The sequence below is a fragment of the Pan troglodytes genome, chromosome 20, assembly GCF_028858775.2.
Source record: "Pan troglodytes isolate AG18354 chromosome 20, NHGRI_mPanTro3-v2.0_pri, whole genome shotgun sequence".
In the NCBI taxonomy this organism is placed as follows: domain Eukaryota; kingdom Metazoa; phylum Chordata; class Mammalia; order Primates; family Hominidae; genus Pan; species Pan troglodytes.
Window position 1 is genome coordinate 13,571,854 of NC_072418.2, and position 27,330 is coordinate 13,599,183.

A 27,330-nucleotide genomic window follows, 5' to 3' on the forward strand; every position below is an offset into this window, starting at 1 on the left:
TGGTGGGAGACACGGGACACTGCAGGTAACAACACAGACCCCATCCTTGTGCTCCCAGAGGAGGAGGAAAGCTGTGTTAAGATATCACGAAGGCTGGGCATGGCGGCTCATGCCTATAATCCCAACACTTCGGGAGGTGGGCGGATCATTTGAGGTCAGGAGTTCAAAACCAGATTGGCCAACATGGTGAAATCCTGTCTCTACTAAAAATCCAAAAATTAGCCAGCCGTAGTGGTGCATGCCTGTAATCCCAGCTACTCAGGAGGCTGAGGCAGGAGAATCACTTAAACCCGGAAGATGGAGGTTGCAGTGCAGCCGAGATTGCGCCACTGCACTCCAGCCTGGGCGACAAAGTGAGACCCTGTCTAAAAAAAAAAAAGGCTGGACACGGTGGCTCACGCCTGTAATCCCAGCACTTTGGGAGGCTGAGGTGGGTGGATTACGAGGTCAGGAGTTCAAGACCAGCCTGACCAACATGGTGAAACCCTGTCTCTACTAAAAATACAAAAATTAGCCAGGCATGGTGGCGCACGTGTAATCCCCGCTACTCAGGAAGCTGAGGCAGGAGAATCGCTTGAACCCAGGAGGTGGAGTTTGCAGTGAGACGAGATCGCACCACTTCACTCCAGCCTGGGTAACAGAGTGAGACTCCGTCTCAAAAAAAAAAAAGAAAAAAAATTTAAAAAGCTAGATGTGGTGGCTCACGCCTGTAATCCCAGCACTTTGGGAGGCCAAGGTGGGAGGATTGCTTGAGCTCAGGAGTTCATGACCAGCCTGAGCAACATAGCAAGACCCTGTCTCTGTTTAAAAAAAAAAAAGAAAGGCCGGGTGCAGTGGCTCACGCCTGTAATCCCAGCACTTTGGGAGGCTGAGGCGGGCAGATCACAAGGTCAGGTGATCAAGACCATCCTGGCTAACACAGTGAAATCCCGTCTCTACTAAAAAATACAAAAAATTAGCCGGGCGTGGTGGTGGTCGCCTGTAGTCCCAGCTACTCGGGAGACTGAGGCAGGAGAATGGCGTGAACCTGGGAGGTGGAGCTTGCAGTGAGCTGAGATTGCACCACTGCACTCCAGCCTGGGCGACAGAGCGAGATTCCATCTCAAAAAAAAAAAAAAAAATGAAGGAGGCTGGGCGTGGTGGTGGCTTACGCCTGTAATCCCAGCACTTTGGGAGCCCAAGGTGGGAGGATTACTTGAGCCCAGGAGTTTGAGACCAGCTAGGCAATGTAGTGAGACCCTGTCTCTACAAAAAAAAAAAAAAAAAATTTAGCCAGGTGCCGTGCATGCCTGTGGTCGCAGCTACTTGGAAGGCTGAGGTGGGAGGATCACTTGAGCCTGAGAGATGGAGACTGCAGTGAGCCATGATTATACCACTGCACTCCAGCAGCCTGGGCAAGAAAGCAAGACCTTGTCTCCAAAAAAAAAAAAAAAGGCATGAGGATGAATTCAATAAATTCAAGAATATTCTGTGTACTACCTTGACCAAATTGTATTAATATTTAGAGAATATTATACCAAACAACCATACCGTGTACTTGAATTTCTAGCGTACGTACAATGTGGATCAAGATACCCTGCACCATTCTAAAAAGTCAGTACATTTCAAAGTATTGAAATTATATGACCACAAAGGAGTTAAAAATCATTAACAGTAAGCTGCCCCCCAAAAAGCCCAAGTACTTGGGCATTAAGCAACACACATATTCTCTGGATCATAGAAAAGAAAGCACAATGGAAATAAGCAAATATTTCTAACTTAATGACGCTCAATATATGAAAATGTGTGGCATGCAGTTAAACAGTTCTTGGAGGGAAAGGTGTGCCTTTAAATGCTTATATTAGAAGATAAAGGTGGGCCGGGCACGGTGGCTCACGCCTGTAATCCCAGCACTTTGGGAGGCCAAGGCAGGTGGATCATGAGGTCAGGAGATCGAGACCATCCTGGCTAACATGGTGAAACCCCATCTCTACTAAAAATATAAAAAATTAGCCGTGCATGGTGGCGGGCGCCTGTAGTCCCAGCTACTCAGGAGTCTGAAGCAGGAGAATGGCGTGAACCTGGGAGGCAGAGCTTGCAGTGAGCCGAGATCATGCCATTGCACTCCAGCCTGGGCGACAGAGCAAGACTCCGTCAAAAAAAAAAAAAAAAAAAGGGTTTAAAGTTAATGAGCTGCCTGTAATCCCAGCACTTTGGGAGGCTGAGTCAGGAGGATTGCTTGAGCCCAGGAGTTCAAGATCAGGCTGGGTAACATAATAGGACCCTGTCTCTACAATTTTTTTTTTTTTTAATTAGCCAGGTGTGGTGGTGGACACCTGTAGTCCCAGCTACTCAGGAGGCTGAGATGGGATGATCTCTTGAGCCCAGCAGGGTGAGGCTGCAGTGAGTCATGATCATGCTGCTTCACTGTAGCCTGAGCAATAGAGCAAGACCCTGTCTCAAAAAAAAAATGTTTTTTTGTTTTTTTTTTTTGAGACAGTCTCGCTCTGTTGCCCAGGCTGGAGTGCAGTGGCGTGATCTCAGCTCACTGCAAGCTCTCCTTCCCAGGTTCACGCCATTCTCCAGCCTCAGCCTCCCGAGTAGCTGGGACTACAGGCACCCACTACCACATCTGGCTAATTAAAAAAAAAAATTTTTAATAAAAAGAGTTTATATAAGCATCCATCTTAAGAAGCTATTAATACAAATTTCTGCTGGTGAAGTTTAAATTTAAAAACAAAACATGAGCTAGGAAAAGAAGAGCCAATTGAACATAAGGTAACCAGAAAAAAGAAAAGAATAAAGTCAAGTCAAAAGGCAATAAAATAGAAAATAAAACAACAAATCCAAACTGTGGCACTTTGAAAAGATCAATAACAATGATTAGCTCCTAGGAAGACCGATAAGAGACAAGGAGACTTCACTAATTTATGTGTCAGGAATGAAAGAAGGAACATCACTACAGACCCTACAGACATTAACAGGCTAGTAAGGGGATATAAATAACTTTACACCAATACATTTGACAACTCTGATGAAATGAGCAAATTCCTTGAAGATACAAGCATGCCAATTGCAATAAAGGAATATTACAGGGCACTGTGGGAGAATTTAGCTAGGGGATTGTTCTAAGTCCAGAGGGGCCTGGAAAGTTTTCCCAGAAGTGCTATTTAAACTGAGACCTGAAGGAGAAGCAGGATTTGACCAGGTTGACAGAATTGTGTTCCAGGCCAGGGAAATAGTGTGTGCAAAGGCCCTGAGGTTGGATTGAACTTTCTGTGTCCAAAGAAAAAAGTTTACTCTAATGACGCATTTTAGTGTTTGATGACCACACGCCACATCCTTCTTGGGTCCAAACCCCCAAGCAAACCTGACTGGCTTGAACAGAAATGTTTAAAAAGATAAATGCAAACCCAGTAGTAAGAGAAACTTGGAAGTTTCTGGGCTGTAAACAGGAGGCAGTTTATCCTGTGAACTATATCACAAACTATATCCAGAATTGATCTGGAACTGGTATTCCCTTTCATGTGGCTAATCAAACTTCTGAGTCTTTTTCCTCCCTGTAACTTTACCTTGTGAGCATGCACTACCCACTAGGCATTGCATTTCCTACTACAAGTTCTTTGAATCTAATGTCCGCTGCTCTTTTTTTTTTTTTTTTTGAGATGGAGTTTCACTCTTGTTGCCCAGGCTGGAGTGCAATGGCGCGATCTCAACTCACCACAATCTCCATCTCCCGGGTTCAAGTGATTCTCCTGCCTCAGCCTCCCGAGTAGCTGGGATTACAGGCGTGTGCCACCACGCCCGGCTAATTTTTTGTATATAGTAGAGACGGGGTTTCACCACGTTGGCCTGGTCTCGAACTCCTGACCTCAGGTGATCTGCCCACCTCAGCCTCCCAAAGTGCTGGGATTACAGGCGTGAGCCACCACATCTGGCCTAATGTCTACTACTCTTAGCCCCATTCTGCAGAGCAGTATACTGAAGCCTCAAAGGAGGTAAGCCATGCCTGAGGTCACAGAGGCCAAGCCCTAACCACCATGTCCTCCCACTCCTGCCCATATTTGTTTAAATGTTGGTGCTGGTTAGGCTATGGTTTGTGTCTTGGGCATGGGTTTCCAAACATCCCACTGCTGTCACCCTGTCTCATTCCCAGGAGTTCTCTTAGAAGGAGAGACAAAAGGCTGGGCACGGTGGCTCACGCCTGAAATCCCAGCACTTTGGGAGGCTGGGGCGGGCAGATAATGAGGTCAAGAGATCGAGACCATCCTGGCCAACACAGCAAAACCCCGTCTCTACTAAAAATACAAAAATTAGCTGTGCATGATGGCTCCTGCCTGTAGTCCCAGCTACTCAGGAGGCTGAGGCAGGAGAATCACTCGAACCTGGGAGGTGGAGGCTGCAGTGAGCCGAGATCTCTCCACTGCACTCCAGCCTGGGCAACAGAGCAAGACTCTGTCTCAAAAAATAAAAATAAAAAAAGAGGAAAAAATTGTGAAAACCACCTAACCATCTCATCCATTTTTTTCCCCTCTAATCTGCAGAACCGCGACCGGAGAGGTGCGCGGGTCTGATGTGTGTTTGGGGAAGGGGTGGGGAGGGGAGAGAGTCCCTTTCAGTGCCCAAGCCTGTGTGTGCAACTTCCTGCCAGTGAGGAAACTCTCAGCTCGAGAATCAGCCCTGGTTCTCCTTTCCCCTATCTGGCCTCACAGGAGGAGTTGGCGGGGAGCCTTGGGCCCCTCTGGCCTCAGCCGGATTTCCCAGCCAAACGCAGGGAGAGATGCCCTGGACCATCTTGCTCTTTGCAGCTGGTGAGTCTGAAGCCCCCCTCTCAGATCCCCCACGCCTTTCCCCCCATCCTCTGTCCACCTTGTCGCTCCAGGGGCAGAAACCAGTGCAGGGGCTGCCGTTCTCAGGGCATCGAGGAGGCTGAGCCCTTGGCAGATGGGTTTTCCCCCTGAGCCTTGGAAACTCTCCAGCAGTGTTGCTTTTTTCTTAGGCTCCTCATCACCCCCAAGTTTATGAATATCAGAAATATCACCCCTCTGGAGTCAGCTGTGCCCACACCCCATGACTCAGCCCCACTTCGTCTCTGAAGGCTCCTTGAGTGCTGGGGCAGCAGGAGGGTCTACCTAGGGGGATATCAGTGTGGCAGGGGTGGGTGGGGGTTGGAGGCTGGACGAGGGAGGGTTTGTATAGACCTCACCTGGCCAGACACTCTGCTCAGAAGCCTGTGGGCAATCAGGAGAGAGATGGATCCCCAGGAGACCATCCTGCAGGAAGCCGTGCTCCAAAATCCATATTCTTCACCCCAGCCTGGGAAAGGAGATAAAAGTCCTCTGCCCTTCCTTCTCCTGCCCTCCCTCTCACTCACCCCCTCCCCTTCCTGCCACCCACCTCACTCACCCGCTCCCTCCTGCCATGATGGCCTCCTTGCTGCTCCTTTTTTAATATTTATTTTTATTTTTAAATAGAGACAGGGTCTCACTGTGTTCTCCAGGCTAGTCTCAAATTCCTGGGCTCAAGCAATCCTCCCACCTTGGCCTCCCAAAGTGCTGGGATTACAGGCGTGAGCCACTGCATCAGATGTTTGCTCCTCCTTAAACACCCCAATTCCCCTTCCATCCCCTGGACCTTTGCCTATGCTGTTCCCTCTGTTGGAACGCCCTTCCCCAGCTCTCCAAATGGGTCCTTCCTCACCACTCAGGACTCAGCTCGTGGGAGGCCAAGGTGGGAGGATCACTTGAGGTGAGGATCTGGGCAACATAGTGAGATCCCATCTCTACACAAAATAAGCAAAATTAGCTAGCCAGGTTCACCAGCCTGGCCAACATGGTGAAACCCCGTCTCTACTAAAAATATAAAAATTAGCCAGGCATGGTGGCACATAGTCCCAGGTACTCAGGAGGCTGAGGCCACTGTACTCCAGCCTGGGCGACAAAGCAAGATTTTGTCTCTTAATAAATAAATAAAATAATAATAAATTAAATAAAAAATAAGAGTATAGTTGTGTTGCTATGTAATAACCAATGCTATTATTGAAAACTGATGGCCAGGCATGGTAGCTCACGCCTATAATCCCAGCACTTTGGGAGGCCGAGGTGGGGGGAATCACACGAGGCCAGGAGTTCGAGACCAGTCTGGCCAATATAGTGAAACCCCATCTCTACCAAAAATATAAAAATTGGCCAGGCATAGTGCCACATGCCTGTAATCCTAGCTACTTGGGAGGCTGGAGAATCACTTGAACCCGGGAGGTGGAGGCTGCAGTGAGCTGAGATCACACCACTACATTCCATCCTGGGTGGCAGAGTGAGACTCCGACTCAAAAAAAAAAGAAAAAAGAAAAGTAATTCAACTACAGGGAGCCGTCACCATGTGCCAGGCAGTGTGGGGTAGGGTCACTAGCCTCCTGACTCACAGAAAACACAAGGCTGAGGGAGGGTGGTCTACTTGCCCGAGGCCACATAGCCAGGGCAGCCTCCACTCTCACCACGCACCCACCCACCTTACCCTCTGCATCGCAGGCTCCTTGGCGATCCCAGCACCATCCATCCGGCTGGTGCCCCCGTACCCAAGCAGCCAAGAGGACCCCATCCACATCGCATGCATGGCCCCTGGGAACTTCCCGGGGGCGAATTTCACACTGTATCGAGGGGGGCAGGTGGTCCAGCTCCTGCAGGCCCCCACGGACCAGCACGGGGTGACATTTAACCTGAGCGGCGGCAGCAGCAAGGCTCCAGGGGGACCCTTCCACTGCCAGTATGGAGTGTTAGGTGAGCTCAACCAGTCCCAGCTGTCAGACCTCAGCGAGCCCGTGAACGTCTCCTTCCCAGGTAAGGCCCTTCTATGGGATCTCACTGCCAGGGGCTTCATTTTCTCACATGGACCTCTTGTGTGTACTGTTGACTCAGAGGCCTTCCCAGAAAAAGCCAGGCTTACACCCTGCCAGGACTTACTCGCCTTTCCTTTTTCAATCTTCTCAGCCAGCCCAAAAGGGGATTTGTTGGTTCACTGAGCTGAAGTCAGCTCACAGGGCCGACTTCAGGTATGGCTAGATCCAGGTGCTGAAAGCTGTCAGGGACCATTTGCCCCATCTCTGCTCCACATTCTTCTCCGTCTTATTGTCAGGCAGCCTGTCTCCCTCTTGGTGCCAAAATTGGTGCTGTGATTCTTCCCATTTTGCAGATAAGGAAACTGAGGCACAGGAGGTACACCTTGTACACAGGTAACAGGTAGCCAGTCTGGGATGCCATTGCCTTCCAAAAACCATGAATTACACCTCCGTGACATACATTACTTCCCCTCTTGGCCACATACTTTTTTTGTTTGTTTGCTTTGAGATAGTTATGCTCTTGTTGCCCAGGCTGGAGTGCAGTGGCACGATCTCGGCTCACTGCAGCCTCTGCCTCCTGGTTCAAGCGATTCTTCTGCCTCAGCCTCCTGAGTATCTGGGATTACAGGTGTGTGCCACCATGCCCGGCTAATTTTTGTATTTTTAGTAAAGACAGGATTTCACCATGTTGGCCAGGCCAGTCTCGAACCCCTGACCTCATGATCCGCCTGCCTCAGCCTCCCAAAGTGCTGGAATTACAGACGTGAGCCACTGCACCTGGCTTTTTTTTTTTAAATGAGACAAGGTCGTGCAGACTAGAGGGCAATGGCACAATCATAGCTCACTTCATCCTCCAATTCCTATCCTCAAGTGATCCTCCCACCTCAGCCTCCTAAGTAGCTGGGACTACAGGTGTGCACCACCATGCCCAGCTAATTTAAAAAATTATTTTAGAGATGAGGGTCTAAAATGTTGACCAGGGCCGGACATGGTAGCTCATGCTTGTAATCCCAGTACTTTGGGAAGCTGAGGTAGGTGGATCACCTGAGGTCAGAGCTTAAGACCAGCCTGGCCAACATGGTGAAACCCTATGTCTATTAAAAATACAAAAATTAGCTGGGTGTGGTGGCATGCGTGTGTAATCCCAGCTACTCAGGAGGCTGAGGCAGGAGGATCATTTGAATCTGGGAGGCGGAGGTTACAGTGAGCCAAGACGGTGCCATTGCACTCCAGCATGGGTGACAGAGCAAGATTCTGTCTCAAAAAAAAAAAAAAAAAAAAAAAGATATTGACCAGGCTAGTCTTGAACTCTTAACCTCAAGTGATCCTCCCACCTCGGCCTCCAGAGTAGCTGGGATTACAGATGTGAGTCACCATGCCCAGCATGAGCCACATAAGGTTTCTGAGCACTTACTATGCACCAAGAACTGTCTTTGGGCTTGCCCAAAGACATTCCAGGCTGACATTCCAGGCGGATGAGGACAGATGATAAACATGAAATCCAATATATATTCAACCTGCCAGCAGGGCACCAGATGAAATCCACCTGGGTGAGGATGTCATTATTTGAAGTAGAGTAGGGCGACTGGCCCCATGTTCTAATGGTCAGCCCTCTGGACTCTGAAGTAGAGTAGGGTAATCAGGGAAGCCCTCTCTGAGGAGGTGGCATTTGAGCAAAAAACTGAATGATGAGGAGGAGCCAACCATGTGGATATCCAGGGCATGTGTTGCAGGCAGAGGATACAGGATGTGCAAAGGCCCCGAGGCTGAAGCTTCCCTGGTGTGTCTGAGGAGCCCAGTATGACTGAAGGATGGTGAACAAGGAGGAAAATGGGGAGAGGCGGGGCAGGGAGTTCACCAGGAGGATCGTGGGGGGTCTTGTAGACCACAGCAAGGATTCAATCTTTTCACCTGAGTGAGGGAACCCTGGCAGGGCTGATGTCCTTTTCTGATCTCTGAATGAGGAGGCTGGACATGGGTTATGGGTCAAGAAGCAGGAGGGAGGAGCCTTTGGTGGCCTTCTGTGTTACCATCAGTCAGAACTTTCCTGGCCGGGTGCAGTGACCCACGCCTATAAGCCCAGGACTTTGGGAGGCTGAGGCAGGACGATTCCTTGAGCCAAGGAGTTCAAGATCAGCCTGGGCAACATAGTGAGACCCTGTCTCTACAAAAAAAAAAAAAAATTATTTTATTTTTTTTTTAGATAGGGGTCTTGCTTTGTTGACCAGGCTAGAGTGCAGTGGCGCAATCACAGCTCACTGCAGCCTCCACTTCCTGGGCTCAATCAATCTTCCCTTCTCAGTCTCCCTAGCAGCTGGGACTACAGCCGTGCACCACCACACTTGGCTAATATTTCTATTTTTTGTAAAGACAGGGACTCACTGTGTTGCCCAGGTTGGTCTCTAACTCCTGGGCTCAAGTGATCCCACCACTCAGCCTCCCAAAATACCGGAATTGCGTGAGCCACCGTGCGCCTGGCTCCCAGCCAATTTTTTTTTTTTTTTTTTTTTTTGAGACTGAGTCTCACTCTGTCGCCCAGGCTGGAGTGCAGTGGTGTGACCCCAGCTCACTGCAATCTCTACCTCCGAGGTTCAAGCAATTCTCCTGCCTCAGCCTCTCGAGTCTCACTGCAACCTCTACCTCCAAGGTTCAAGCAATTCTCCTGCCTCAGCCTCCCGAGTAGCTGGGATTACAGGCGTGCACCACCATGCCAGGCTACTTTTTGAGTTTTAGTAGAGATGGGGTTTCACAATGTTGGCCAGGCTGCTCTCAAACTCCTGACCTCAGGTGATCTGCCTGCCTCGGCCTCACAAAGTGCTGGAATTACAGGTGTGAGCCACCATGCCCAGCTCCCCCCAATTTTTTTTTTTTTTTTTTTGAGACAGTCTCGGTCTGTCGCCCAGGCTGGAGTACAGTGGCACAATCTCGGCTCACTGCAACCTCTGCCTCCCAGGTTCAAGCGATTCTCCTGCCTCAGAGCCTCCCGAGTAGCTGGGACTACAGGCATGTGCCACCATGCCCAGCTAATTTTTTGTATTTTTTTTTTTTTTTAGTAAGAAGGGGTTTCACAGTGTTAGCCAGGATGATCTCAATCTCCTGATCTCATGATCCACCCACCTCAGCCTCCCAAAGTGCTGAGATTACAGGCGTGAGCTACCCCGTCCGGCTAATTTTTTTTTTTTTTTTTTTAATTAGGAGGGACTGCTGGCATGTGTCAGTAGGCTGAGGCAGGTGGATCACTTAAGCCGGGGAGGTAGAGGATATAGTGAGCCATGATCGCACCACTGCATTCCAGCCTGGGTGACAGAGGGAGACCCTGTCTGTAAAAACTTTTTTTTTTTTTTTAATTTTTGAGACAGAGTCTCACTCTGTCGCCCAGGCTGAAGTGCAGTGGCCCAATCTCGGCTCACTGCAACCTTTGCCTCCCAGGCTCAAGCGATTCTCGTGCCTCAGCCTCCCGAGTAGCTGGGACTACAGGCGCCAACCACCACACCCTGCTAATTTTTGTATTTTTTAGTAGAGATGGGGTTTCACCATGTTGGCCAGGGTGGTCTTCAACTCCTGACCTCAAGTGATCCGCCCACATCGGCCTCCCAAAGTGCTGGGATTACAGCCATGAGCCACCGCACCTGGCCCCAAAAAACTTTTAAAAAGAACTTTTTCACTGCAAAAAATAATCTTGTTGCCGGCAGAGGCCAACATGCAGCTATGACAGGGCAGTTCTCTGTCCTTCCCGGCCTCAGGCTCCTCTATCAAAGGCCCCCTTCTCTCACCTTGGCCTTGTGGCCTTGGAGTAGGGAGCTGACAACACCCCTTCTGCCCCAGGTGAATCAATGAACAAGGCTGACATTGTGAGAATACCAAGTGTCTGTCTTCTTCCCTCTTCTGGCTTAGCTCCTCACCTCCCTTGGGGTCAGGGCATCTCCTCTTTCTCCAGGAAGGGGAAGCCAAGTCCTGTGCTGAGAAGGTGACTCTGGAACTGCCACTCCCATGCCTGTGTGACTAGCTTCTGGGTGGATCTCAGGGTCTACCGTTGGGCTGGGGGTGGATGTCATCTGGCCACTGGCACCCAGACTGCAAGTAATAAAAACCTGACTCACACTGGCTCTACCAGCAAGAGGGGATTTGTTGGTTCACTGAGCTGAAGTCAGTTTACATGGCTGACTTCAGATATGGCTGGATCCAGGTGCTGAAAAATGACAGAAAGCATTTGCCTTCTCAGCTCCTCTTCTGTCTTATTCTCAGGTAGTTTCTCCCCCTTATGGAGGCAAGATTGTGCCCTGAAGCTTCAGATATATATTCTTTTTTTTTTTTTTTTTTTTTTTGAGACAGATTCTAGCTGTGTCACCCAGACTGGAAGGCAATGGCCCAATCTCGGCTCACTGCAACCTCCACCTTTTGGGTTCAATCGATTCTCCTGCCTCAGCGTCCCAAGTAGCTGGGATTACAGGCACGTAACACCTGGCTAATTTTTGTATTTTTAGTAGAGACGAGGTTTCACTATGTTGGCCAGGTTGATCTCAAACTCCTGACCTCAGGTGATCCACCCACCTCAGTCTCCCAAAGTGCTGGGATTACAGGCGTGAGCCACCGTGCCCAGCCATCTCTTTTTTTGTTTGTTTCTTCAGATGGGGTCTCTCTATGTCACCCAGGCTGGAGTGCAGTGGCACGATCTCAGCTCACTGCACCCTCCACTTCCCGGGTTCAAACTATTCTTGTGCCTCAGCCTCCGAAGTAGCTGGAATTACAGGTGTGCACCACACCTGGCTAATTATTTGTGGGGTTTTGTTGTTTTTTGTTTTGTTTGTTTCTTTTTGAGACAGAGTCTTGCTCTGTCATCCAGGCTGGAGTTCAGTGGCGCCATCTCAGCTCACTGCAACCTCCGCCTCCCGGGTTCAAGTGATTCTCCTGCCTCAGCCTCCTGAGTAAGTGGGACTACAGGCACGTGCCAGCACGCCTGGCTAATTTTTTGTATTTTTAGTAGAGATGGGGTTTCACAGTGTTAGCCAGGATGGTCTCGATCTACTGACCTAGTGATCCACCTGCCTTGGCCTCCCAAAGTGTGGGGATTACAGGCGTGAGCCACTGCGCCTGGCCAATTATTTATATTTTTAATATAGACAGAATTTCCCTGTGTTGGCTAGGCTGGTCTTGAGCTCCTGACCTCAAGTAATCCACCTGCCTCAGCCTCCCAAAGTGTTGGGATTACAGGCATGAATCACCGCACCTGGCCTAAGATATCTATCCTATGCAATGCTAGCCAGAGGAGTAAACCTCTTTTCCCAGTGGTACCACCAAAGTCCCAGAGTTAGCTCTCATTGGCTCCACTTGGGTTACATGCTCATCCTGAACCAATCACAATAGCCAGGAGCGGGGGATAGGCTAATTGGCCAGACACAAAGTTTGCTAAGTCTCTTGGGTCCATCTGCATTCATGTTCTTTGGTTGGGGGTTATGGGGTAAGGGCTGGCTACTCAAAGGTAACCTGGAGAGACGACACTGACCTGCCCACTCTCTTTTCTGATTTTCCTCCAGTGCCCACTTGGATCTTGGTGCTCTCCCTGAGCCTGGCTGGTGCCCTCTTCCTCCTTGCTGGGCTGGTGGCTGTTGCCCTGGTGGTCAGAAAAGGTAACAGCACGCAAAGCCTGGCACACAAGTTGCCAGTTGACAACTTCTGGAACGTGAAAATGTGCTTACACTCACAACTCACACCATTTTGTTTTCAGATTCAGTAATTTGTTCATCACACCCCTTTTAAAAGTATTTATTTATTTATTTATTATTTTTCTTTTCAGACAGAGGCTCGCTCTGTCGCCCAGGCTGGAGTGCAGTGGCACAATCTTGGCCCACTGCAACCTCTGCCTTCGAGGTTCAAGCGATTCTCCTGCCTCAGCCTCTCAAGTAGCTGGGATTACAGGCGTGCACCACCATGCCTCGCCAATATTTGTATTTTTAGAAGAGATGTGGTTTCGCCATGTTGCCCAAGCTGGTCTGGAACTCCTGACCTCAGGTGATCCGCCCGCCTCGGCCTCCCAAAGTGCTGGGATTACAGGCATGAGCCACAGTCCCCGGCCTAAAAATTTTTTATTTGGAGACTCACTCTGTCACCCAGGCTGGAGTGCAATGGCAGGATCATAGCTCGCTGCATCCTTGACCTCCTGGGCTCAAGCAGTTCTCCTGCCTCAGCCTCCCAAGTAGCTGGGACCACAGGTGCGTGCCACCACATGCAGCTAATTATTTATTTATTTTTTTAGGACAGGGTCTTGCTGTGTTGCCCAGGCTGGGTAACTCCTGGGCTCAAGCAATCCTCCCACCTCAGCCTCCCAAAAGTCCTGGGACCACAGGCACACACTACCACACCTGGCTAATTTTTAAAAAATATTTTTTGTTGAGATAGGGTCTTGCTATATTGCCCAGGCTGGTCTTGAACTCCTGGGTTCAAGTGATCTTCCTGCCTCAGCCTCCCAAAATGCTGGAATTACAGGCATGTGCCACCATGCCCAGCCAAATTATGTGTGTGCATGTGTGTGTGTATATATGTGTGTGTATGTGTATATATGTGTGTATATATATACATACACACACACACACACACACACATATATATATATATATTTTTTTTTAAGATGGAGTCTTGCCCTGTCACCCAGGCTGGAGTGCAGTGAGGCGATCTCGACTCACTTGCTCTGTTGCCAGCCTGGAGTGCAGTGGCACAATCTCGACTCAATGCAACCTCCGCCTCCCAGGTTAAAGTGATTCTCCTGCCTCAGCCTCCCGAGTAGCTGGGACTACAGGTGCGTGCCACCACACCCAGCTAACTTTTGTATTTTTAGTGGAGACAGGGTTTCACCATGTTGTCCAGGATGGCCCAGCACTTTGGGAGGCCGAGGTGGGCAGATCGCGAGGTCAGGAGTTTGAGACCAGCCTGGGCAATATGGTGAAACCCCATCTCTAATGAAAACACAAAAATTAGCCGGGCGTGGTGGTGTGCACCTGTAGTCCCAGCTACATGGGAGGGTGAGGCAGAAGAATCGCTTGAACCTGGGAGGCGGAGGTTGCAGTGAGTCAAGATCATACCACTGCACTCCAGCCTGGGCGACAGAACAAGACTCTGTCTCAAAAAACAACAAAAAAAGAAAGAAAGAAAGAAAAAAAAAATCTGAGGCCTTCCAGGCCGGGTGGGGTGGCTTGCCTGTAATCCCAGCACTTTGGAAGGCCGAGGCGGGTGGATCACTTGAGGTCAGGAGTTCGAGACCAGTCTGGCCAACATGACGAACCCTCTTCTCTACTAAAATACAAAAATAGCTGGGCCTGGTGATGCACACTTATAATCCCAGCTACTCGAGAGGCTGAGGCAGGAGAATTGCTTAAATCCAGGAAGCAGAGGTTGCAGTGAGCCAAGATTGAGCCACTGCACTCCAGCCTGGGTGAAAGAATGAGACTCTGTCTAAAAAAAAAAAAAAAAAAAACCAGAAATTGCCGGATACAATTAGGACCAAAATCTAACACATGCTCATTTCTTTTTTGTTCCAGTTAAACTCAGAAATTTACAGAAGAAAAGGTGAGATCATCCCTGGAGACCCACAGAGGGTGGTTTGGGGATAGAAGGACACTTCCCTGGCAGGGTGGGCACTCCATGCCCCCACAAACAGCGCCTCCTGGTGGGCATGCTGCATAATAGGAACAGGAGCCATTTATTAAGTGCCTCCTGTGTGCTGGAGGACTGAGCTAGGACTCTCTGAAGCTGGAGCTCCTTATCCTTATGGCAGCCCTGGAAACAGGCACCATGAATAGCCCTATTTTACAGAAGAGAGGACTGAGGCTCAGCACTCAGTCACAGAGTGAGCAGTTTGCCCAGGGAGAGGCCCTTCCCCACACCCCTTTACCTCCAGCTGCCAGAAAATGGTCACAATCACTCTAGACACCCACAGTCAGTTTCTAAAGAATGCCCCTGGGGTTGTGCAGTGCCCAATTGCACTGTAGGTGATGGCCCCGGTTCCTGGGCACCAGGATGTCCTAACTGGCCCTGGCCTCAGTTTCTCTCCTCCGAGAGTGGGGAGACATCCTGCTGCCTGGAGATGAAAACCTGCTCTGGGGATTGAATCCCAGCTTCACCTGGCTGTGGGCCTCCTAACCAGGAGAATATATATATGTATATATATATATTTTTTGAGATGGAGTTTCACTCTTGTTGCCCAGGCTGGAGTGCAATGGCGTGATCTCTGGCTCACCACAACCTCTGCCTCCTGGGTTCAAGCAGTTCTCCTGCCTCAGCCTCCTGAGCAGCTGGGATTACAGGCATGTGCCACCACACCCGGCTAATTTTGTATTTTTAGTAGAAATGGGATTTCTCCATGTTGGTCAGGGTGGTCTTGAACTCCCAACCTCAGGTGATCCGCCCGCGTCTGCCTCCCAAAGTGCTGGGATTACAGGCATCAGCCACCGTGCCTGGCTTTTATATATATATATATATATATATATATATATATATATATGTGTGTGTGTGTGTGTGTGTGTGTGTGTGTGTAGTGTGTGTATATATATGTGTGTGTGTGTATATATATATGTGTGTGTGTATGTATATGTGTGTGTGTATATATATATATATATATATATATATATATTTTTTTTTTTTTTTAGACGGAGTCTCACTCTGTCGCCCAGGCTGGAGTACAGTGGCGCAATCTCGGCTCACTGCAACCTCCGCCTCCTGGGTTCAAGCGATTCTCCTGCCTCAGACTCCTGAGTAGCTGGGACTACAGGCACATGCCACCACACCTGGCTAATTTTTGTATTTTTTAGTAGAGACGGGGTTTCACTGTGTTGTCCAGTCTGGTCTTGAACTCCTGACCTCAAGTGATCCACCTGCCTCAGCCTCCCAAAGTGCTGGGATTACAGGCATGAGCCACTGCGCCTGGCCCAAGAGAATTTCCATGTTTTTTTCTTCCCCCGGCCAAGGGGCTGTCCCACAGTGTGACAGCTCCAGAAATCAGGATGTTACTGCTCTTCTGTGGGGAAGACCCATGGGTCAGTGGGTGGGGAGCAAAGGCTACGTTTTGGGTGTGGTTTGGGGCCAGGGCTTTCCCGATCAAGCCTCCTGACTCAAGGGGCAACCCTGGTCCCTGTCACTTTCTCCTGAATTCCTTTGCAGAGATCGAGAATCCTGCTGGGCCCAGATTAACTTCGACAGCACAGGTCTGTGCCTCCACACTCCTGACTCCAGTGGGGAAAGGATTACACCTCCAAATGCCATCAGGCCTCATCACACACCAATCAAATTTCTTCTGTGACTGCTTGTTCCCTTTAGGGTCAAAACACACCCTCGCCACCTCTTCCCCTGGGTTCTCACCTTCTCTCCTTTGACTTAACCTAAAGGTCACCTCCTGTGGGAAGCCTTCCCTGACTCCCTAGACAGAGTCTGTGCCTGCTACTTACAGGACCCCAGGTCCGACCATTCTTCTTACCCCTCGGTAGAAATACAATTAGGCGGCCAGGCGCGGTGACTCACAACTGTAATCCCAGCACTTTAGGAGGCTGAGGCAGGCGGATCACGAGGTCAGGAATTCGAGATCAGCCTGGCCAACATAGTGAAACCCTGTCTCTACTAAAAATACAAAAAAATTAGCAGGGTGTGGTGGCGGACACCTGTAATCCCAGCTACTTGGGAGGCTGAGGCAAGGAGAATCATGTGAACCTGGGAGGCGGAGGTTGCAGTCAGCTGAGATTGCGCCACTGCACTCTAGCCTGGGCAACAGAGCCAGACTCATCTCAAAAAAAAAAAAAAAAAAAAGGCCAGGCGTGGTGGTGACTCACGCCTGTAATCCCAGCACTTTGGGAGGCCGAGGTGGGCGGATCACGAGGTCAGGAGATCGAGACCATCCTGGCTAAAACAGTGAAACCCCGTCTCTACTAAAAATACAAAAAATTAGGTGGGCGTGGTGGCGGGCGCCTGTAGTCCCAGCTGCTGAGGAGGCTGAGGCAGGAGAATGGCGTGAACCCAGGAGGCGGAGCTTGCAGTGAGCCGAGATCGCGCCACTGCACTCCAGCCTGGGCGACAGAGCGAGACTCCGTCTCAAAAAAAAAAAAAAAAAGGGCCAGGCACGATGGCTCACGCCTGTAATCCCAGCACTTTGGGAGGCCAAGGCAGGTGGATCACGAGGTCAGGAGATCGAGACCATCCTGGCCAACATGGTGAAACCCTGTCTCTACTAAAAATACAAAAATTAGCTGGGCATGGTGGCACGTTCCTGTAGTCCCAGCTACTTGGGAGGCTGAGACAGGAGAATCGCTTGAACCCAGGAGGCAGAGGTTGCAGTGAGCCAAGATTGCGCCACTGCACTCCAGCCTGGTGACAGAGTGAGACTCCATCTCAAAAAAGGAAGAAAGAAACAAAAATGAAACAATTAAGTGATCATTGGGTGCTTGCATATTTCATACTCATTTCCTCTGCTGGACGGCCAGCTCCATGGGGAAAGGACCATGTCTATCTCCGGGACTCCAGGGCCACACTTGCCTTCCAGAACATGCCATTCTGCCAGCTTCCCCAAGGGGGCGAAAGGCAGCCAGTCTGTCATGCAGGATATTCTCTTGAAGGCACCCCAAGTAGAGAAATGTATTCTCTGTACTTCATTCCTGGTCCAACACACACACTTATTGAGCACTTACTATGTGCTAAGATCTGAGAGGGTCCTTTTGTAACCAAGACAGATGTGCTGTCTGTCCACAAGCCCATTCTCCAATGGGAAACAGCCCGTGATGGCACCAGACTGTGTCTGGGACAAGGCAGGTGGTCCCCTGAGGAAGTGATGTTTTTCTTTTTTTTTTTTGAGATGGAGTCTCATTGTGTCGCCCAGGTTGGAGTGCAGTGGCACGATCTCAGCTTACTGCAACCTCTGCCTCCCGGGTTCAAGTGATTCTCCTGCCCCAGCCTCCCGAGTAGCTGGGATTACAGGCACGTGCCACCATGCCCGGCTAATTTTTGTATTTTTAGTAGAGGTAGGGTTTCACCATGTTGGCCTGTCTGGTCTCGAACTCATGACCTCAGGTGATCCACCCACCTCAGCCTCCCAAAGTGCTGAGATTACAGGCAATTACAGGCGTGAGCCACCGCCCTTTTGTTGTTGTTGTTTTTTGTTTGTTTTTGTTTTGAGGCGGAGTCTCACTCTGTCGCCCAGGCTGGAGTGCGGTGACGCGATCTGGGCTCACTGCAAGCTCTGCCTCCTGGGTTCAAGCCATTTTCCTGCCTCAGCCTCCTGAGTAGCTGGGACTACAGGCGCCCGCCACCACACCCGGCTAATTTTTTGTATTTTTTTAGTAGAGATGGGATTTCACCATGTTAGCCAGGATGGTCTCGATCTCCTGACCTGGTGATCTGCCCGCCTCAGCCTCCCAAAGTGCTGGGATTACAGGCATGAGCCACCGCGCCCAGCCTGTTTTTGTTTTTTTTTTTTTTTTTTTTGAGACAGAGTCTTGCTCTGTCACCCAGACAGGAGCGCAGTGGCGCAGTCATAGCTCACTGCAGCCTCGACCTCCTAGGCTGAAGTGATCCTCCCCTCTCAGCCTCCTGAGTAGCTGGGACCACAGGCATACACCACCACACTCAGCTACTTTTTAAATTTTTTTTTCTAGAGACAAAAAATTATGTTGCCCAGGCTGGTCTTGAACTCCTGGGCTCAAGTGATCCTCCCTCCTTGGCCTTCCAAAGCGTTGGGATTACAGCCGTGAGCCACCCCCCTGGCTAGAAGTGATGTTTAAGCAGAGACCTACAAGAATGGGTAATGGAGGCCGGGTGTGGTGGCTCACACCTGTAATCCCAGCATTTTGGGAGGCCGAGGCAGGCAGATCTCTTGGGGCAAGGAGTTCGAGACCAACCTGGCCAACATGGTGAATCCCTATCTCTACTAAGAATATGAAAATTAGCTAGGTGTAGTGGTGCATGCCTGTAATCCCAGCTATTAGGAGGCTGAGGCAGGACAATCACTTGAACCCAGGAGGCGGAAGTTGCAGTGAGCCGAGATCCTGCCATTGCACTCCAGCCTGGGCAACAGAGTGAGACTCCTTCTCAAAAACAAGAAAAAAAAATGGGTGATGGAGCAATTGGAGGAGAGCCTGGGGAGGAGGAGGAGCTGGCAGGTGCTCCTTCTGGAAGGCCTGAGATAAGATACCCATTTTCCCGAGGGCGGTGAGAGATACCCCTAGGAAGACTGTGTGTAGAAGGACTTGGTTCACTTTGTAGCTGTGAACAGTTCACCGTGCAGAATGGGTTGGAAAGGCGCCATAGAGGATGCTGGGAGATGGACCCCAATTGCTTCCCTGTGGGCTGGGGGGCAGTGCGGGGATGGCAGGGAGCAGGGAAGTTACAACTGGCCCCCAATCCTGGGTTTTCTTTCTCTTTCTGTTTCAGACATGTCCTTCGATAACTCCCTGTTTACCATCTCCGCGGTGAGTGGTTCTTTTTCTTGGAACCGGTTTTCTGCTGACCGTCCTACCGGGAGAACGGGGCGGGCTCAAGGGGCACCACGAGGCTAAGTTGACCTGCTGTCTCTAAGCTGCGGGGGGGCTAGGAAAAGCCCAGAATCACTGAACAGGGACTCATTAGTGAGCCAAGAGTTGGCTGTGAAAAAATCCCAGGGGGTGTGTTAATTGAAGGTGGTGACGTCAGGCTGTCTTGTGGCCACAGGCAGGCAGGCCCCTTGGGGGTATGTCCTGGCCTGGTCAGTGCTGCCTTTGGTCTCAGTCATGACAGCCCCTCAGAATGGTGACAGAGGATTCAGGGTGACCTGGTGGCCTCTCATAGAGGCTTGTGACAATCTGATGCATGCTGTGGTCGGTCCCCTCTGGGTATAAAGAAAAGCATGAAGTTGCTGGGTGCGGTGACTCACGTCTGTAATCCCAGCACTTTGGAAGGCTGAGGCGGGTGGGTCAGGAGTTTGAGACCAGCCTGACCAATATGGTGAAACCTCATCTCTGCTAAATACAAAAAATTAGCTGGGCGTGGTGGTGCATGCTTGTAATCTCAGCTACTTGGGAGGCTGAGACAGGAGAATCACTTGGACCCAGGAGGTGGAGGTAGCAGTGAGCCAAGACTGAGGCATTGCACTCCAGCCTGGGCCACAAGAGCAAAACTCCATCTAAAACAAACAAACAGATAAAAATGAAAAAGTACAAATGCCAAGGCTACCCCAAAATGTAGCTGTGCAGAGAGTCCCATAGACCCAGGTTTAAATCCCAGCCCCGACACTGTGTGACAATGGGGAACAATATCCCCCAAAAGCAGAGGGAGGGATTTGTTTTTTTTCAAGACAGAGTCTAGCTCTGTCGCCCAGGCTGGAGCACAGTGGTGTGATCTCGGCTCACACAACTTCCGACTCCCGGGTTCAAGCAATTCTCATGTCTCAGCCTCCCGGGCAGCTGGGATTACAGGCACATGCTACCACACCCAGCTGATTTTTGTATTTTTAGTAGAGACGGGGGTTTCACCATTCTGGCCAGGCTGGTCTCAAACTCCTGACCTCAGGTGATCCACCCGCCTCGGCCTCTCAAAGTGCTGGGATTACAGGTGTGAGCCACCATGCTGGCTGGCTGCGGAAGCTGCTTTAGACAGGAGATCAGGAAAGTCTGAGATGGGTGACAAGCAGGAGGTGGGGAAGATTGGGGATGATTGATCCAGGCTGAGGACACATTTTTGGCACAGCCCAGTAAGCTGGGGTGGAGTGAGGAGTCGAAGGGGACCCCATGAAGAACTTTGATTTTACTGCTATTGAGCTGGGATCCCGGAAGGGTTCCTAGTATAGGAGGGAGGGGACCGGATTCAGGTGCACACAGGCGCCCTCTGGTGGCTTCTGCAGGAGGACAGATTTGGGGAAAGCGGGTATCAGTGGAAGGCAGGAGCCTGGAGACTGAAGAGCTGGGCCAAGCGTGCACCAAAGGGTGGGTGTTTTGGTCCAAAATGTTGGCAGTGGAGTTCAAAGAAGTGATCAGATGCAGGTTAGGGGAGATATAGGGGAGAGAAAACACAGAGCTGATTTTTGATGAGGAGGCCAAGGGAGAAGAGGGAGGCCAAGGAGGGCGAGGCTTGGAGGGTCAGGAGTGTGGAGTCAGCCACCTCAACCCATGGCGCCTGGGAGCAGATGGAGAGGGGAGTCTACAGTTCAGGAGAGAGGTCAGTTCTAGAGATAGACTAGGAGTGCCTGGGATACAGATGGTAGGAAGGAAGGGGGCTTGGCACGGGCCTGTGCAGCCCTCTGAGGTCTCTGCTTCCAGAATAAATCCTGAGGCCATAAGAAAAACCCGGCAGGCAGGGCTCAATCTAAACGTTTCCATGAGAATCCACACCGCACAGAACACCAGCCTGGTGATGCCCCCTCTCCCCACTTTTTGAGGTAGTTTTTATTTATTTTTGTTTGTTTTTTGAGATGGAGTCTTGCTCTGTCACCCAGGCTGGAGTGCAGTGGCGTGATCTCACTGCAACCTCCACCTCCTGGATTCAAGCGATTCTCCTGCCTCAGCTTCCCGAGTAGCTGGGATTACAGGCGCCTGCCATCGCGCCCGGCTAATTTTTGTATTTTTAGTAGAGACGGGTTTTCATCATGTTGGCCAGGCTGGTCTCCAACAACCGACCTCAGGTGATCCGCCCGCCTTGGCCTCCCAAAGTGCTGGGATTACAGGCATGAGCCACCGTGCCCGGCCTTTTATTTGTTTTTTTACTTTTTTTTTTTTTTTTTTCTTAAATTAAGGACCAGGCATGGTGGCTCATGCCTGTAATCCCATCACTTTAAGACGCCGAGGTGGGAAGATTGCTTGAGCCTGGGAGGTTGAGTCTGCAGTGAGCTATGATTGCATCACTGCACTCCAGCCTGGGTGACAGAGCAAGACTTTGTCTCAAACAAACAAAAAATTTCCGTATGAAAAGCATTCACATGTCAAAATATACAATAAAGTTTTCTTACTAAGCCATGCCTCTTCATCCATTGGTATTCCTTTCTGCAGACATACAGGTAACCACTGTTAGCAGCTGCACGTGGCAAATACACGCAGAGGTGGATCTGTACCTTCACCCACCACCCCCGCCAATTTTTTTTTGAGACAGGGTCTTGCTCTGTCTCCCACGCTGGAGTGCAGGGGCACCATCATAGCTCACTGCAGCCTTGATCACCTGGGCTCAAAAGATCCTCCAGCCTCAGCCTCCCGAGTAGCTGGGACCACAGACATCCACCACCATGCCCAGCTAGTTTATTTTTATATATTTATTTATTTATTTATTTTTCTTCTTTTTTATTTTTAAATTTTATTTTATTAATTTTTTGAGATGGAGTTTTGCTCTTTCGCCCAGGCTGGAGTAAAGGGATGTCATGATCTTGGCTCACTGCAACCTCCGCCCCTGGGTTCAAGTGATTCTCCTGCCTCAGCCTCCCAAGTAGCTGGGATTATAGGTGCCTGCCACCATGCCTGGCTAATTTTTTTTTTTTTTTTTTTTTTGAGACGGACTCTCGCTCTGTCACCAGGCTGGAGTGCAGTGGTGCCATCTTGGCTCACTGCAACCTCAACCTCCCAGGTTCAAGCGATTCTCCTGCCGAGTAGCTGGGATTACAGGCGAGCGCCAGCACGCCCAGCTAATTTTTTTTTTTTTTTTTTTTTTTGTAGTTTTAGTAGAAGCGGAGTTTCTCCATGTTTGTCAGGCTAGTCTCGAACTCCTGACCTCAAATGATCCACCTGCCTCGGCCTCCCAAAGTGCTGGGATTACAGGCGTGAGCCACCAGGCCCGGCCTTTTTTTTAAGATACAGTTTCACTTTGTTGCCTAGTCTGGAGTGCAGTGGTACGATCTTGGCTTGCTGCACCCAGGTTCAAGCAATTCTCATGTCTCAGCTTCCCGAGTAGCTTGGATTACAGGCACATGCCACCGCGGCTGGCTAAAGTTTTATTTTTGGAGACGGAGTTTCGCAATTGTCGTCCAGGCTGGAGTGCAGTGATGCAATCTGCAGCCTCCACTTCTGGGGTTGAAGCGATTCTCCCACCTCAGCCTCCCAAGTAGCTGGGATTGTAGGTGCCTGATACCACACCTAGCTAATGTTTGTATTTTTAGTAGATACAGGGTTTCACCATGTTGGCCTGGCTGGTCTTGAACTCCTGACCTCAGGTGATCCACCCACCTCAGCCTCCCAAAGTGTTGGGATTATAAGCATGAGCCACTGCACCCAGCCTAATTTTTGTATAATTTTTGTATATTTTTAGTAGAGACAAGGTTTCACCAAGTTGGCCAGGCTGGTCTCAGACTCCTGACCTCAAGTGATCTGCCTGCCTCGGCCTCCCAAAGTGCTGGGGTTACAGGCATGAGCCACCGTGCCCGGCCCAGAAATTTCTCATCCTCCCAAACTTGTCTCCGTGCAACACCCACTCCCCGTTCTCCCTCCCCCAGCCCCTGGCACCCACCATTCTCCTGTCTCTCTGGATTTGCCTATTCTGGACATCTCATGGAAATGAGATCACATGATATTTTTCCTTTTGTGACTGGCCTGTTTCGCTGAGCTTGATGTCCTCAAGGTTCATTCATGCCATACGTAGCCTGTGTCAGAATGTCCTTCATGGCAGGCACGGTAGCACATGCCTGTAATGCCAGCACTTTGGGAGGCCAAGGCAGGCAGATCACCTGAGGTTGGGAATTCGAGACTAGCCTGACCAACACGGAGAAACCCCATCTCTACTAAAACTACAAAAAAAAAAAAAAAAAAATTAGCCGGGCATGGTGGCACATGCCTGCAATACCAGCTACTCGGGAGGCTTAGGCAGGAGAATCACTTGAACCCAGGAGGCGGAGTTGCTGTGAGCTGAGATCACGCCATTGCATTCCAGCCTGGGCAACAAGAGCGAAACTCCATCTCAGAAAAAAAAAAAAGGAAGAACATTCTTTTTTTTTTTTTTTTTTTTTTTGAGACAGTGTCTCACTCTGTCGCCCAGACTGCAGTGCAGTGGTGTGATCTCGGCTTACTGCCACCTCCGCCTCCCAGGCTCCAGCGATTCTCCTGCCTCAGCTTCCCAAGTAGCTGGGATTACAGGCGCCTGCCACCATGCCCGGCTAATTTTTGTAGTTTTAGTAGAGATGGGGTTTGACCATGTTGGCCAGGCTGGTCTTGAACTCCTGACCTCAGGTGATCCGCCCGCCTCGACCTCCCAAAGTGCTGGGATTACAGGTGTGAGCCACCGTGCCCAGCCTGTTCTTCCTTTTTAAGGCTGAATCATATTCTGTTGTATGGATACACCAAGTTTTGTTGATCCATTCAATTGTTGATGGACACTTGGGTTGTTTCCACCTTTTGGCTGTTGTGCAGAACCGTGCCATGACCATGGGTATGCAAATTTCTTTTGGAGTCTCTGCTTTCACTTCTAGTTTCCTTTTGAAGCCTTATACTGCTTTGTCGACGGCTGAAATGATAAGGCAGCAGCTGACCTGTCTCTAGCTTTCCCCATTACCTTGCTGAGTGTCTGATATGCAACTTTGTAACACCCTTTCAGGTGGGATTGATTATTTTCTTTTTACAAACAAGGACACTGAGGCTGATAATGGGCCTAGGGTCACCCAGCTTGGGAGGGACAGGACTGTAGGTGGAACCCCCAGCCTGCTGTCAACTGAGTGGCTTTAGTTCTAGCAAATTCATCTCTCTTTAACTAGGATCAGGGTCAGGAGCCTCCAAGGCAGAGGAGGAGGTAGACTTTTGAGGAATGTTTTGCCCATGGGCAAATGGGAGGGGAGGAGGAGATAATACTATTTATTTTTTATTTATTTATTTTTTTGAGACCAAGTCTCACTTTGTTCCCCAGGCTGGAGAGGAGTGGCAGGATCTCAGCTCACTGCAACCTTCACCTCTTGGGTTCAGGTGATTCTCCTGCCTCAGCCTCCCGAGTAGCTGGGATTACAGGCGTGCACCACCACACCTGACTAATTTTTGTATTTTTCTGAGAGGGTTTCACCATGTTGGCCAGGCTGGTCTCAAACTCCTGACCTGAGGTGATCCACCCACCTCGGTCTCCCAAAGTGCTGGGATTACAGGCGTGAGCCACTGCGCCCAGCAGAGGAGATAATATGAATGGTTGTGTTCACTTAGCAAAGAAGAGCTTACGATGTGCCATTTGCTTTATCAGTTTTACTCTTTTAAGCCTCATAGCAGCCCTAGGAAGTGGTGGGTACTAGCATTCTGCCCGTTTTGCAGAAGGGGAAACTGAGGTATAGAGGGGTGAAGCCACACAACTGAGGTTACACTGCTAAAAGTGAAGGAACTGGTGTTTGAATCCATGCTCTCTGGTCCCCAATTTAGCAGAGAGGAAGGCAGGAGAAGGGAAGACCAGGACAGGTGGGTGTGGGTGGGGACGGGATGAGAGGAGACCTGCTGGGCTGGCAGTCTCAGGCTCAGAACATGGAGAAACCCTAGATCCTGAAACCCCAAATCACCCACTTCTGCGTTTCTTCTTACATGGACAAAGAAAACGATGCCAGAAGAAGACCCGGCCACCTTGGATGATCACTCAGGCACCACTGCCACCCCCAGCAACTCCAGGACCCGGAAGAGGCCCACTTCCACGTCCTCCTCACCTGAGACCCCCGAATTCAGCACTTTCCGGGCCTGCCAGTGAGGCTGAGGACTGGGGGACCCCTCTGTCTCCAGGCATTTGGGGGCCTGAGGTCCCTCCAGCTACTTCTGGGGGGGCTCTGTCAGCCACTTTCTCAGGGAATTGGACAGAGGAAAGGAAGGGGAACCCTGGCCTTGGGATTTTCATCACAAAGGAGTGGGAGAGGGGACACAGGCATGGGCCTGGCACTATACAGACAACAGGAAGTTCCCCTCTCGACCTTCGGCCCCTCAGGACCACCAGAGAAGGAGATGTCAGGACCCCTTCTTGTCCCCCAGCTGGGCCATAAGACGTCCCAGGTCTCTGCACACCCGTGGAATTCCTCCCTTCCCCAGTGGGTTTTTGAGCATAGGGTGCCCTTGGGTGTGTTGTGTGTCTGCCTGCTGGCTTGCTTAAGTTATTATAACACGGGTCAAGGTGTTCTCAGGCCTCTATGGAGTGGAATCCTTCAAGCTGGGGACCTCTGGATCCCATGGTTGGATGGCTGGGGGATGGAGCGTGTCTGAATTCACCAAATTTGAAGCATCTCTCAAGGGCAGTCAGGGTGGTGTATGCGGAGCCTCCTGGGGGTGTGGGGAGTGCAGCAGTGCCATGCCAGGGTCTCTGCAACGGTACTTGCATTAGAGGGTTTAGGAGGTGGAATGACAGGGGCTACGGGTGAGGGACATGAAGGAGAATGAGGGCCCCTCGCAGTGGCTCACACCTATAATCCCAGCACTTTGGGAGGCCGAGGCAGGGGGTTGCTTGAGCCCAGGAGGTTGAGGCTGTAGTAAGCTATGATGGCACCACTGCACTCTAGCCTGGGCAACACAGTGAGACCCTGTCTCAAAAAACAAAAGGGGCCGGGCGCGGTGGCTCATGCCTGTAGGCCCAGCACTTTGGGATGCCGAGGCGGGCGGATCACCTGAAGTCAGGAGTTCAAGACCAGCCTGACCAACATGGTGAAACCTCGTCTCTACTAAAAATAAAAAATTAGCTGGGCGTGGTAGAGCATGCCTGTAGTCCCAGCTACTCGGGAGGCTGAGGCAGGAGAATCACTTGAACCCGGGAGGCGGAGGTTGCGGTGAGCTGAGATCGAGCCATTGCACTCCAGCCTGGGAGACAGAGCGAGACTCCGTCTCAAAGAAAAAAAAAAAAAAAAAGGAATGAGGTGTAAATGAGGTCTAGGGAAGAGTTAAAGCTGGAGTGCTAGGAAGTGGCCCAAGCTCACTGGGTCGCCCAAAAGAGATGGGGCCACCCAAAATGAAGGGGGATGCAGAGAGAAGACGGGTTTGTGTGGCGGGAGAGGGGCCCTGCGCCGGGCCGGGCTGGACTCAGCATCGTTGGAGGAGGGGCTCAGAGAGGAGGGGGTCAAAGGATATCTTGTGCGAAAGGAGACAGTCAAACATTAAGGATTAAGAAGGCAGTGTGGGCAGAGATGATGGGGAAGGGAGGAGGAGCGGTCGAATGTCGGGGAGGGGTCCTTTCAACTGGGCTCAGGTTGCTCCTGGAGGCCAGGGCTCATCGGAAATCGTCGGTGCGGGGGCGGTGGGGGGAAGGGTTGGGGGAGAGGCCCGGGCGCTGGCCACGCCCTTTCCCCCGCCCATTCCCCAGAGCGGGGCGGCTGACAAAGCGAGTCCGGGTGGGAGGGCGCGGGCAGGCACGGGGGCGGGGCCTCGTCGCGGCTGGGCCACGCCTCCCTGAGGGCTGCCTCACAAAGCCGGGCGGGCCCGGGGGGGTGGGGCCCAGTCTCAGGGGCGTGTCCAGGTCGGGGCAGGGAAGCCGCATCACGACGCGCGGCTGCTTGTGTGGGGCGGGGTACAGGGCGTGTCCACGCGGCCGAGCACCGCCCCCGCCGTCCCCGCACCGCCTCACTCGAAAGCAGCCGTTAATGAGGCGCCGGCCTGGGGGCGGGG

General features: G+C 50.9%; 1 protein-coding gene across 3 annotated transcripts in view; it reads left to right on the forward strand.

Moving 5' to 3' along the window:
* Positions 1 to 25,861, forward strand: part of C19H19orf38 (chromosome 19 C19orf38 homolog) — a 33,037-nt gene extending 7,176 nt beyond the window's left edge. Inside the window, exons 2-8 of one of the 3 annotated variants that reach the window (XM_024351397.3) lie at positions 4,692 to 4,790; positions 6,507 to 6,815; positions 12,349 to 12,441; positions 14,347 to 14,374; positions 15,965 to 16,008; positions 19,217 to 19,254; positions 25,289 to 25,861. In XM_024351397.3, the coding sequence (XP_024207165.1) occupies positions 4,760 to 4,790; positions 6,507 to 6,815; positions 12,349 to 12,441; positions 14,347 to 14,374; positions 15,965 to 16,008; positions 19,217 to 19,254; positions 25,289 to 25,438 (693 nt within the window). In that variant the 5' untranslated portion in view covers positions 4,692 to 4,759 and the 3' untranslated portion in view covers positions 25,439 to 25,861. Of the gene's footprint in view, positions 1 to 4,640; positions 4,791 to 6,506; positions 6,816 to 12,348; positions 12,442 to 14,346; positions 14,375 to 15,964; positions 16,009 to 19,216; positions 19,255 to 21,548; positions 21,717 to 25,288 lie in introns of those variants that run through there. The other 2 variants (XM_054674071.2, XM_063801183.1) reach the window with 2 other exon arrangements.
* Positions 25,862 to 27,330: the final 1,469 nt, after the last annotated feature.